The 12,436-nt window shown below is 36.8% G+C and overlaps 1 protein-coding gene across 23 annotated transcripts in view; it reads right to left on the reverse strand.

Moving 5' to 3' along the window:
* Positions 1-12,436, reverse strand: part of FASTKD1 (FAST kinase domains 1) — a 36,132-nt gene that overhangs the window by 17,517 nt on the left and 6,179 nt on the right. For all 23 annotated transcript variants that reach the window (XR_014586216.1, XR_014586217.1, XR_014586218.1 and 20 more), the window contains 11 exons: positions 12,094-12,219; positions 10,566-10,964; positions 9,337-9,447; positions 8,038-8,169; positions 6,525-7,011; positions 4,858-4,972; positions 4,060-4,188; positions 3,176-3,307; positions 2,029-2,142; positions 1,594-1,735; positions 451-565 (listed from right to left, as the gene is read on the reverse strand). Coding sequence is in view for 18 of the 23 variants with exons in the window: in XM_083842383.1 (XP_083698509.1) it covers positions 451-565; positions 1,594-1,735; positions 2,029-2,142; positions 3,176-3,307; positions 4,060-4,188; positions 4,858-4,972; positions 6,525-7,011; positions 8,038-8,169; positions 9,337-9,447; positions 10,566-10,964; positions 12,094-12,219 (2,002 nt within the window). In the remaining 5 variants the exon portion in view is untranslated. The remainder of the gene's footprint in view (positions 1-450; positions 566-1,593; positions 1,736-2,028; positions 2,143-3,175; positions 3,308-4,059; positions 4,189-4,857; positions 4,973-6,524; positions 7,012-8,037; positions 8,170-9,336; positions 9,448-10,565; positions 10,965-12,093; positions 12,220-12,436) is intronic.

Here is a 12,436-nt window from a genome sequence, read left to right on the forward strand (position 1 = left end):
GAGAATTAACTCTGGTCACTAGTCGTTGCAGTCACAGTACTACCACTCCATCTGACAGCCAGCATCCATGACCCACATGTGAGTTGCCATAACTGACTGTGTGGGTCAATGAGCGTATGTTCAACTTTTTCTCATGCAAAAATCTTCGGTGTATTGAAACTGAAATTTCTTTACTCAGGCTATGTTGAGATTGCTAGTTTGCCTGCAGTAAGGTAAGGCTAAGACTTTTTGACTTCATCCTTGCTGCAGGTGCTTTCAGAGAAGGTGCAAGTTCTATAGAGTCTATAAACAGCTCGAAATTTCACCCCTAAATTAAAGAATTGTTCTCACCCAGTAGGTGCTTTTAACTATTAGAGGAAAACTACCTTTAAATCTGTTGTAAGGAAAATGTATCAATCTGCACTACAGGTACAATTCAATAGAAGACACAGAATATTATTGACTGCTCACCTGAATGACTCGGTACCCCAGCATTTCCAGGTGTCGTTTTTTCACCGCAGCTTCTCCTTTCAGGTGATGTGAATCTTTGATAAAAGCTTTTGAATCAAGAAGTTCCAAAGCAATTCTGCAAACAACAAAATCGTGTATTTACTTTCAGGTTCCACCTGAATACCAAGAAGTGGTATTTCTAGTTCAGTTGATTTTTTTCAGTAAGACCATTACTAGATAAACCCAGCAATTCACAGAAAAAGAAAATTAAACAACTCCATGAAACTAGACAAAACATTTTCCTTACATTTATCTAGATGCACTTGAACTTCACGTCACTTAGAAAAAGCATTTCCTTCTTGCATCTGTTTTGTTCAAATGGCAAAACCAGCAACCGGCATTTTCAAGGCTTACGTTCAAAGAGATGGGAGGAAAACAGTAGTCTAATCTCATAAAATACAAATTTCAAGAACGCCCTATCTACCCGAGTGTACTGGGTTTGGCTGAGACGGAATTAATATTCTTCATAATATCCTCTATGGTGCCATGTTTTTGACTAGTGATCAAAACAGCGTTGATAAATCTACACCCATTATTTTGCTGTTGCTAAACAGTCCTTGCACAGCATCAAGGCCTTTTGTTTCTCACTCTGCCCCCACAGTGCGTAGGCTGGGGCTGGAAAGAGGCTGGGAGGGGGCCCAGCTGGGACAGCTGACTTCAACTGGCCAAAGCGATATTCCACACCACATAAGTTCATGCCCACAATAAGATGAGGAGTTTTTCCAAAGTAGTCAGAGCCTGATCTGCTGGTGGTGAGCGACTGCATTTGCAATGCTTGATTTCTGTTTCTTTTTTTTTTTCCTTCACTTCTTAATCTATATTTATATTGTCTGAATATATTTTTTTCTCACTTTCACCCTCCAGATTCTGTTCCCCTTCCCACCAGAGGGGCAGTGAGCGAGCAAGTGGGTAGAAGCTTACGTGCTGGCTGGGGCCAACCCACCACACCTAAGAAGGCTAAAGCTAATAAAGGCTTTGGAAAAAGGAACAGAAAAATAAACAGCCCAGGGATTCCACCAACTATTTAGGATAAAACCATCAAAAATCCTGGACTAAACTTGACCTAAACTGGGAAGAACTCATAGAAAAATTCCAGGTACTAACCTCTGAGCCCCTGGTGGCAGAGCCTTTCTCCCTTCAACCTTGATGTCACGTCTCCAGTGTATTCCCTCCAAAGCACTCAGAAGCATATTCTGAGGCATATAGGAAAGAGGCTTTTTATTTTTATCCAGAATGCACTCAAAATCTGTGGGAAAACACAACTCTGTTTACAGACTGAAAAAGGAAACATAATTTGATCAGTATAATGTTTACATTCAGAAAAAATAAGTGACAATCATAATTAGCAGTATCCAACATTTGTATCCGTATTCCATAACATTTTTAGAAAGTGTGTTTTGTACAAACTGCCAAAACAGCAGTTTCTTCTTTGCTGTATCTTGTGGCCTTAGAATCCACAGCCCCAGGGGCTTCCTAACTTTGGTGATAATAGTGGTATCAGCAGTCTCCATAGCAATCCTTAAAGGAGCAAATTCTCACCTATTTCATAGTAGTATGGTGTGAGAACAGACACTCTTGTATAATGGCTTCCTCCTAAGATCTCTGCCAGCATTTTGTGAACGTGCTGTCGCAGTGGATTTATTCGGCTCCTACCTGTAACGACAAAATAAAGAATTCACACATCAAGATGCACAGCAACCAACATTTTCAAACAGCACTTTGTGACACTGCATTTTTGACAGCCAGCCCACTGAATTTAAGGAGCTTTTCCGCTGTTCCCTGGTGTTATTCCATCATAGCTCAGAGATCATATCATCACATTTTGGGTGGAAAGTGACAGGTGCCTACTAATGTACTAGGTGCACAAATTGCAAATCCAGACTTTCCATCCTGAGTTTTCCCACTCACATTCGACATACACTTTGGCTTCTGGTTTGAACTGTTTTCAGGTTTCACTTTTATTTGTTTTTAATCTTGCTTAGACCGTTAAATAATTGTTTACTTATTTTGCATCTCTTATGGAGATACCCCACTATTCATCACTGCTCTACCTATTTCAGATTAATACCTTGCTCCATTAAATATCTTCAGTCTCATAGGTAATGCAGATGAGTTTGCAAAGTAGATCTCTCCTTAAGAATTAATGGAGGAGATACTGGGTTTGCATTGGCTAGACTTTCCAAAATGGTCACTGTTCTCAAAGATCTCAGCTCCTACATCTATGAAGCTGAAGACTTAACTACTCCATCTCTCAGCCTTGATGGACCTTGATTCTTCTGAGGAAGATGACAGCAGTGAGTTTAAAAGGAGGTAGCAAAAATGCTCACCGTAAGAGATCTAAGTCAAATGTTCATCCTCCTAAATGAAGTAGGGATCAGTGATCCATTCTGAAAACACAGCATCTCCTCTAGTAGACAATTCTGATGATCCTGTTCCTGCTTCATCCTCTATGTCATATATACCATCTCTGTGTATATAAATTGTACCTTAGGTATAAATATCCCCTATTAAGTACATTAATACGCTTATACTTTTCAAGAATACACCCTCGGTGGATAATCGGGGTGTGCCTTTCTGAGCTTCTATTGTGTGCTATAGTCAGCAGGAAAGTTTTAGAACAAGTGCCTAGCAGACTGTTGAAAACAGATTATTACAAGGGCAGTTTCTCCCCTCCTAAATTACTTACCTGTATAAAAGCTATGGTGGCAATAGTGCTCATGAAACCAAGGGATGTGAAACTCTGGGCATTCCAGACAGACTGCTCTGTTCAGTTTCATAAGGCGTGAGCGGACCCTCTGCTTTAAGGTATCAGACAGGACTAAATTAAACAAAGTAAAAAAAAGCTGTGAACTGAAGTGTGAAAAACCCATTACATTTTAGTAGCTGGCTACCTCTGAATTATTTACTAAAGATACAGGTATCTGTGCACTATACTATTTATAAAATTCATGCTGCAAAATTTTAAAAAGCTTCTCAAAAATCCTTTAAAGAAAAACGAAAAATAATTTTTGCTCGATGTTAACAACAATAGCATGACAGAAAGTAGCAATCTAAACTCTCTCATCATTTAACTTTTAGCTAGGTGGTGGATGGCAAAATGTCAGTAGTGCATCCATAGCAAACAAGGACAGGAAACAGTCAAACAAACACTCAGTCCCTTACTTAGGGAGAAGAGACCAATGCGACTCATTTCTTACAGGTAAGAATTCCACACTATTTCTTGACCTTTGGACTATGGCTCTTTCTTGGAATAATACTACAGTCAGGCAATTTTATTCCCAATAAAATTGAATATACTGATTGCAATAAGTTGACAAAAAAAAACGGTTTGAATGAACCCTCATCTGGCAGCAGCATCTGTAATATATATCAGTATTTTAAAACAAAGCACAGATTTTTGTTCATTCCTTCCCTTCTAGCCTTCAAATACTGACTAGATTACATAGAGGGTTTTTTCCAGAACACCAAATGATTTAAAGAATAAGTCTACTTCTGAAGTCATACATATGTCCACAATTTCATTTTATGTCAAACACTACATAACCAAATTCATCAGAGCTAGATATTTACCTTCAAGTTGAGCATCCAATTTGCTTAGGAAAGAAACATTAAATATTGTCTTTATCAGAGCTGGAGGAAAATAACCAGCCACTGCCAAAACATGACCAAGCAGCACCAAGTGGTGAGTTTCAAAACAACCTTTAAAAGCCAAACGGAAATCCGTGTTAACACAACATGACATAGAAAGGACTTGCAATGTTCTCCTGCACCTCAACTCATCCAAGTTTCTGTCTTAACATACGGAATGAACACACATCCAGATGAAGGGGTACCTCTGCTAACTGCACCAAAGTCTAAAGTAACATTTAACAGTTCTTTGCAGGACAAAACAACTCCATCTTAAAAAGGCAACTCCACAACATTTTAGTAGCTAACAATTTTTTGCACTTCCATTAGGCTGTGTCATCAAACAAAAAAGAAAAAATTGAGTGGCCATACATTTTCCCCTACAACTTAGTCACTTCTTTGTGATGAACTATCAACATGTCCTGTCCTCAACTAATGTTTCCTTGAGGAGTGCCAAAACAATTAATTCCAATAGCTGCATAGTACATTAATCAGACTTTCCATTTGTTTTATACTATGCTCAAGATACTTCGCTATTCCCTTATTAACAGCAATTTTTAAAGGGTGAAATGAAGCTAGAAAACCCAATAAAACATACATTCAATCTTGCAGAAAATTAGTAGTAACATACAGACACATTTTTTCCCCTGGCTTAAAAAAATGCCACCTTAATCCCATTCTTGTCCGGTAAAAATAAAATGTCTATGTGTTACTCAACGTATGTTTTTCTAATGCACTTACTCAAGTTAGAAGTAAGATGTTGGATACAACTGTCAAAGAACTCTTCATTGCCAGGTGGATCATAGTTCAGAATAGAGAAAAGGCAGAGAATAGAATACATTTCAAAGGGGTGGATCTGGGGAAGAGAGAAAAAAGACATTCCAAATTAAACCAGTGTAAAATATTCTAATATTGCTTTATAATAAAAAAGGTTTTGTAATTCGTTCAGAACTGGGAGACTAAGACTTTTGGTTTTTTGGTCCTTAGCTTTTACTGGAGAAAAACGAATAAAATAATAAAATGTGCAAGTCATTAAAATTGCAGCTATGGCTAAAAATCAAAATCTATTTTACATAGATAATCCAAGTGTTACTGTATGCTTAGACTTTAAGCTCTTAAAAAGGTTTCCCATCCAACGCTCTTAAAGAAACTATGCTGTCACAAGAAAAAATTGAAAATTTTCAAAAAATTGAAAGAAGACAGCAGGAAAACATAGTAATTTTGACCAAAAAGACAGGGCATTGAGGAGATCCACACAAAAATAGGTAATGAAAAAACGTACACAACATGATGTGGCTATACTGTAACAAGATAAAAGAAATATTTAATTATAACATAAACCTGAATGCAAAATGAGCTATAATGTAAACATTTAATTATAATGTAAACCTGAATGCAAAGATGAGCTCTAAAGAGAGTTACACTGAAGAAAACTCTTAAACTGTGGTTTGTTCTCTGAAACACATCAATTCAATGCTCAGGAGAAATCTCTAGCACTGTGCTATTCTAGTCCCTCACCTCCATCCTTCAAGAAGGATGTAGAACTAGAAAAGGTACTGGGAGTGTACGTTTCCAAGTACAGCCACACTACATTCTTTATAACACATAGCTGTGGAGAAGCTGAACACTTCTCTTAACATAATGTACTGAAACTTTCAGACTTCATGTTTAAGGAATGGAAGGAAATGCTTTTAAACAATCATGATTAACTTATAAAAAAAATCACTATCAGTGTGTCATTTTGTAAAGGTTTAAGAAATAAGTAGATTCAAATCCAGAAAAAAAAAGTGTAGGACAGATCCAGTAACAGCTATTAAAGAGGATTATCCATAGGTCATCTTTAGCCTACAAAATCTCAGCATTGGTGGAAGGCTGTTCCAGGGGGAGGATCTCAAAACCTTTATTCATCCTTGCTACCAAACTGTTCTCACATTTGTCAAAGCCTGGATTCTAAGCTAGAATGACCTCTGGCCCAACACAAAAATACTGTTATAAAGCTGTGAGTACCATGGAAAATAAGAGACAGCTACAGCAATCTAAGTATCTACTTAGAAAACAGTAGCCAAGTCCAAACCTGTATTTAAAATTTGTATTAACAGAATGAAATTACAAACTGCTTCATATAAAACTCCTGCAAGTGAGCTAAAAAGATGACTTGCGTACACTACCTAAGAACATTCCTTTTATTTTTATTTTTATGTTTACTCAAAATCCTCACTCACTTGAAATGGCAGATTCAAGAGGAAAACAAAACAAAACAAAACAAAAACACTTCAAGTAAAACCTGAAAACTTCAGGTAAAACCAGTCAATGGATTTTTTGGGCTTTAATCCTGTTCCATTTGCTACTAACCTGTCCTTTTCTTATTGAGTAACTTACACAGTAGATGGAAAGAAAAACGGTAATACCTTGTCTGTATTTTCAACAGTCACAGATGCTATTCTGTCAAGTAATGAAGGACAGCGGTGGTTTGTTTTTATGAGAAAAAAAGATAACTGTAATACATTTTTCCATGTTATTTGGTCTATCAAGCGCTGACATGTGGCCACAGTTTCCTCCCTGATGACCTCCTGAAACCACTCTCCATTCACATGTGTGAGTTCTTCCAACAGAAGATTTACATTCCCAGCTTTGTGAAGCCTCTGAAATCCACAGTCATTTATTTTCTGCAGAAGCTTTACACATAGCTCTGAAGTGTTTTGCCAGTGCAACTGGTCATAGTGATTCCATTTGACAAGTGCTGTAGCAATATAATTCAAATGATAGAGACTGCACTGAGGTAGAATTGCTGTTGCCTTGTTTACAATGATTTCTTCTACTTGAGACGAAGGAAGCAAGGCCAGAACACGAATTATTGCAGCAGTATCAGCAGATATGACACTAGATTTTAAAAAGCTGGAAGAGATGCAAAAGAAAAACAGACCATCAGTACTGACATGGGAAAATGTTAAAATATATTAATAAATTACATGCATTAAAATTCTATTTGAAAAGTCAAGAGCAGCACATTGTTTCAAGCATAAAAGTACAAAATGAATGACATTGTAGAAGTTCACATAGAGAGTGACTACCGGCTTTATTCATTCCAAGATTAACTTCTTCCTTCTAATTTATTCAAAATTGAAAAAAGGAAGGTGACGGGGCATCTTAGCCACTGAGGCTTCAAGTGTTACTGAGAGCACAGAAGTCCTTAATAAGGATAGAAGATCTGCCCTTGTTAACCGAGTCTGTGGGTTTCTAGGGCCTGGGTAATTTCTGTGACTGCCAAATGAACTTCTTAGCAGGCGTCCTGAGGAGCACCAAGTTCTGAAATCCCTAAGGAACAAAGGTATCATCCACAAAAAAACACATTCAGCCAGGGCGCTTCATTCCTAGAGGGTGAGAAGTGAAAGCAATGGTGGCAGATCTCTTTTCCCACAATTCCAGAATTTCCCATTCTATGTGGCAACTTCATAACCACGAGAACTAGGATGTTCTTCAATCAACAGAAGACTATTCTGCTTCATACTTTCACTTGTTCCCACCAGGACACCCTTACTATATACTTTTCATTACTTGTTCCTTCAAGTATCAAAGAATAGCATAAAAAAGCATAAAAGTAAGGCATAGCCGTCCTGTAAAGTACCAGTAAAAATTTCCTGTTCAAAGTCCTTACTTTGCAGTGGCCAATGGAGGGGGAAGAAAATCTATTTTAAAAAGATATCAAATTTATTAGCAGATACTGCTAGGTCTACAGTCGAGACAATATCCATTTCTTGTCCTTCCATGTACGTGTTCACAGAATCAAATTGTTTTAAGTTTGTTACTTCTTCATATTTCATGAAAACAATTTAACATTTTAGCTTGTTATTTAAAATATTTAGACAACTGTGTAATACTTCAATTAAATAGGCCATTACTTTCTCAGGAATACACACTTACCCAAATAGCAACATTTTTAGTTTGGCAAACAGCTCAGGATCGTGGCAACGCAACAACATCAAATACTGTGTTAACTTTATCAACTGTAATACATGATAGCTATCCAAGTGTTTGTGCAGAACAGAAACCATTCTGAATACAAACAGAAAAAGATGACATGGTATTATATTAATGCAAAAGATACTGCAAGACACAACATCCCATATGAAAAAGGGGTGTCCCACGTTGCACAGTACCTAAGTGGAGGGTTGTATACACCTGCACTCCTCTCCACCTCAGTTTTGATGGTGCTCCACTTAGATGCAACAGTCTCTCTCCAGCTGAGGGCTTTAGTTATGTAATCTACTATCACAGCAAAACAGCTTCTCCACTCTAATTACTTCTGATACAGAATTTACAGTCAGTTAAATTTAGATCATTGGAATGAGCGAACCAAGAATGGGAAAAAACAGAACACCACTGCCAGGTTCAGCACAACTATACTCATTTAAACTATAACTGTAGTGTTGCTACATCTATGTTGGTCTAAAACTGCCAGAGAGGTCTAGATTTGTATAGCATGGTAATGACTTCTATTAAGACCTTTTTTAGCCAGTGAGATTCAAGGAGAAAAAGCATGAAGTCACCTGGTCTTCCCACCAATACCACACTGTTACACTTATCTATTTTCTTACAAGGATCTACTTGGTTCATACAACTATGTTCAATCCGGACTGCTCATAACCTGCATTTAACTCTGTTCCATATCACATATCTGATGATAGTCTCATGTGCCTAAAACCTCAATTGCTTACCCCCCTCACTGTATTAAAGATAGTACCTCTCCTATAAACCATGTTCAATTTACAACTGCAGAAAATCTAGCCTTGGTTCTTAACAATACAACTTAGTTCAAATTAGGGCACAATAACTTTTGAAGAAAAAATTCACATCAATAACGTGTCCCTAAGATAGGACACATTCTCTGCAACTTAATATATTCTCATTTCTCTCATAAATTTACAGTAATTGTTAGAGAATAAGTTTATTCAGAAAAGATCACATAATAGTAAAGAAGCTAGAAGTTTTATTATATTAACTTGATAGGATTCAAATGCCCTTCTGCAAAATTCCTGAACTGTCTCAATTACTTCTGGGTGAAGGTGTGATATTCTGAAGTCTGTAATAGCTAATTATATACAGTGTATGCATTTGTAAGCGACACACTCTCCACTCCCAATGGGATATTACACAGTTTTTCATACTACAAGGAAATAATTTGTCTATAGAAGAAAACTACTTAATAGTATAAAAAATTACTTTTTGAGTAGATGAGAATTCCTACATCTCATTTTCTGCATGGTCTTTAGTATCGCCAACACCTGATGACTGCTAAATTCTTCTGCCATGTGCGCTGCAGTTACTAGTAACCTAAAGAGGAAAAGAAAATATTTATTTTCCAAAGCAAAACTGTTGAAAAGATGGAGCAAAGATTGTAGCAATGTTCTTTGTCTGGGGGGAAAAAGAACCAACAGACTACTTTAGGAAATACAGGAAAACCAAGGGCCTTTGTTTTGTGAAACCTTCTGAACAGTATGGCGAAGATCTCTATGGCACAGATTGAGATGCAAACGTACTACATTAGGACAGTGAGTCCAACACTTCCAAAAGTAGTACAAACATAAGGAAGATACTCTAAGGCACTAAACAATTCACCATCAATCTGCAAGCTACAGATAACAGAATCAAACATGAGTTGTTCTGAGGCAAATAAGGCTACTAACTTTCTGCCTCATTTTGACCTTCAACAAGAAGTACAAAAAGATCTAGGAAAAGGTTTTGGCCACCTGTGGCAAAACCAATACAGGCTTTCATAACTGATTGTACAGTATATCCAGAGCTCTGAATAGAAGTAAATGCTGATGAAGAAAAGCCTGATAATATGACTAATTAATATAGCAAATACTGCCTAAAACTGAAGACTTTGAGAGATGTATGACTAACACCATCCTCAAAGAGGATTTTGTGGTGCAAGACAAACAGGCAGAGCAAGATCTGCCACACAATACTATTGCTAAACTAATGCTGGAGGGTTCCCTGCTGCCATCCTTTCATATAGAATAGGATGTACAGCAAACTGAGAAAAGACAAGACTCGGACTGTTTCAGCTATTGCAAATTTTAAAAGGAAAAAGCAACACATGCTACTGTATGTATTTCTCAGGGGAAAGGCAGTAAGTTTGTTACCATCATCCCCTGTGAAAGGAAATAATACAGCTTAAGAGACAGAGCTGCAAGATGGTGTTGAATAACAGTATTCCCACTCCCCATTGTTTATTAGATCCAGCTTTTGATGCAACTATGTTAAGACAAACTGCTGTGACAGTGTTTCCAGAATGAAATAATTCACTGCTATAAAGTTACAACTAGAAAACCTAATGCTCAGCTCATAAATAGACTCAGAAATTCCTTGAGACACTAAAGCATTTTCAATTTGTGTGGAAGATTACGTGTAAGTCGTAAATAAGACAAAATTGTTAATAAACTTACCTTTCTCTCACCTTGGATCCGGCCATAGGCCCAAGAATAAAAAATAATTTTGCAAAGGTTTCAGGATCATGATAATCATCTATTGATTCAGACAGCAGCTGTTTAGCAACCAAGCGGAATTCAGCACTGTCAAAACCCAGCTGCTCATACAGTCCAAAAATAATACTAATATTGTGTAAATCAAGCTGGGAGGCACTTTTAAGGAAAATCTTATTACATTTTTCTAGCAATGGATAGTACGTCAGTTTAACATTTTGAAGAAACTGTGTTACTCTTTTGGCATAATTGAAGTAGACTTCATCCTCTTCTCCTAAGAGGTGTTCAGCCTTCTGTAGTAAACGATCTCGAAAACTCTGTGAGATAACATCAGATATGCTGATCATCAAAACTGACAAAATCCTAAAAAGATTCAAAAGATTTTACGCTTACAGATTGAACATGGTAAGTAACACATTTCAGACTTCTTAAATAAACTAGTCAAAGAAAGGAATGTTAGTTAGTATGTTGCTGACTTCTGTGTCATGAAGAATTTTCAATCTAATGTGCAAAAAATAGCTGAGCAAAAATCACTTGTCTAAATAATTTCAAAATTCTGCTTTCAGTGAATTACTGAGATGTTGTTTATGATAAAAGTGTTTGCCTAATGCAAACCCCTGACTTGCCCAATTCAAATATGCAAAAAGATCTTTGATGTTCAATGAAAACTAAAGAAACCCAGTCAATCCTCAAGAGACAGACTGGGGAAACTAGTTACTACCACTCCTACAGAAAAAAATCCCTTCCTAAGGGGATAACTAAAAACAAAGGAGAATCAACCCTTTAAAGAAATGCAGTCTCATTTAGTTAGTTTCATAAACTGGCTTCCCATATCTGTAAAAAAAAAAAAAATATTTGGGACTGGTGGTGGTGCTGTACAAAGCAGAAAAAAAAGAGCAGCCTACAGCAGCCTTTACTAAAATGGCCCAGACAGAACAGAGGCAAGAAAAAGAAGCTCAGACTCTTTTGACTAGGGAGACAGGTTTTAAGTAATTTTAATATTAAGGTAATCCAATAAATACCTTAGTGAGAGAATTGATTCATTCAACTTGTCAAAAAACAGTCCAAAAAAAATGACACTGCTTTAAGATTCCATATTACTACTCACAATAATAAACTACACTAATGTCATCAGAGAGAAACTATTCATCTCAAGGTAGACAGACAACTTCTAGTGAATCACTAGCCTCTAAATTCTCAGAAAACTCCATGTAAAATTTAGAATCTGGTTAAAGAAATACCTGCTGTTTTTCCACTGTAAGTGGAACGTTAGTTTTAATTATGCACTTAGATTGGTTATAGAGAAACTCTTCACAAAGTAATTGGGAAAATGGAGTCACCTGAGCAAACCTGTCCATGAAAAGCCCAAACTGGAAAAAGACAACAACAACAACACCTTCAGTTAAGAAAAATGGAAAGTGTTTAACAAAGAAGCCCCAGCAGTTGTGACATATTGCTTCTCATGCTACTCAATTTCACTCTTGACACTTACCTTATGTCCTCTATAGAATCCAGTTTCATGTCCACAATATGAGCTATTTTGCCAATTAGGGGACTAAACTGTCTGCGCTGCTTGTATAAACACAGTGCAAATTTCGATAGAGCTGGTAAACTAAGTCTGTTAAGACATCAAAGAAAGAAAGAAGAGTATTTACCTTTTATTTCTAGTGAATAACAAGGCAAAAATCTAATTCAACAACTGTATAAAAGGTTACACTCAAATTACAAAACACGGAAACAATATTTACACATTTCCTATTTGGTCACCTACAGTTATACCTTGAACTTAGTCAAAATACCTCAGTACTTCATATGAAAACATATTGTGCATACAC

Source organism: Anser anser, assembly GCF_964211835.1.
Source record: "Anser anser genome assembly, chromosome: 6".
Classification (NCBI taxonomy): Eukaryota; Metazoa; Chordata; class Aves; order Anseriformes; family Anatidae; genus Anser; species Anser anser.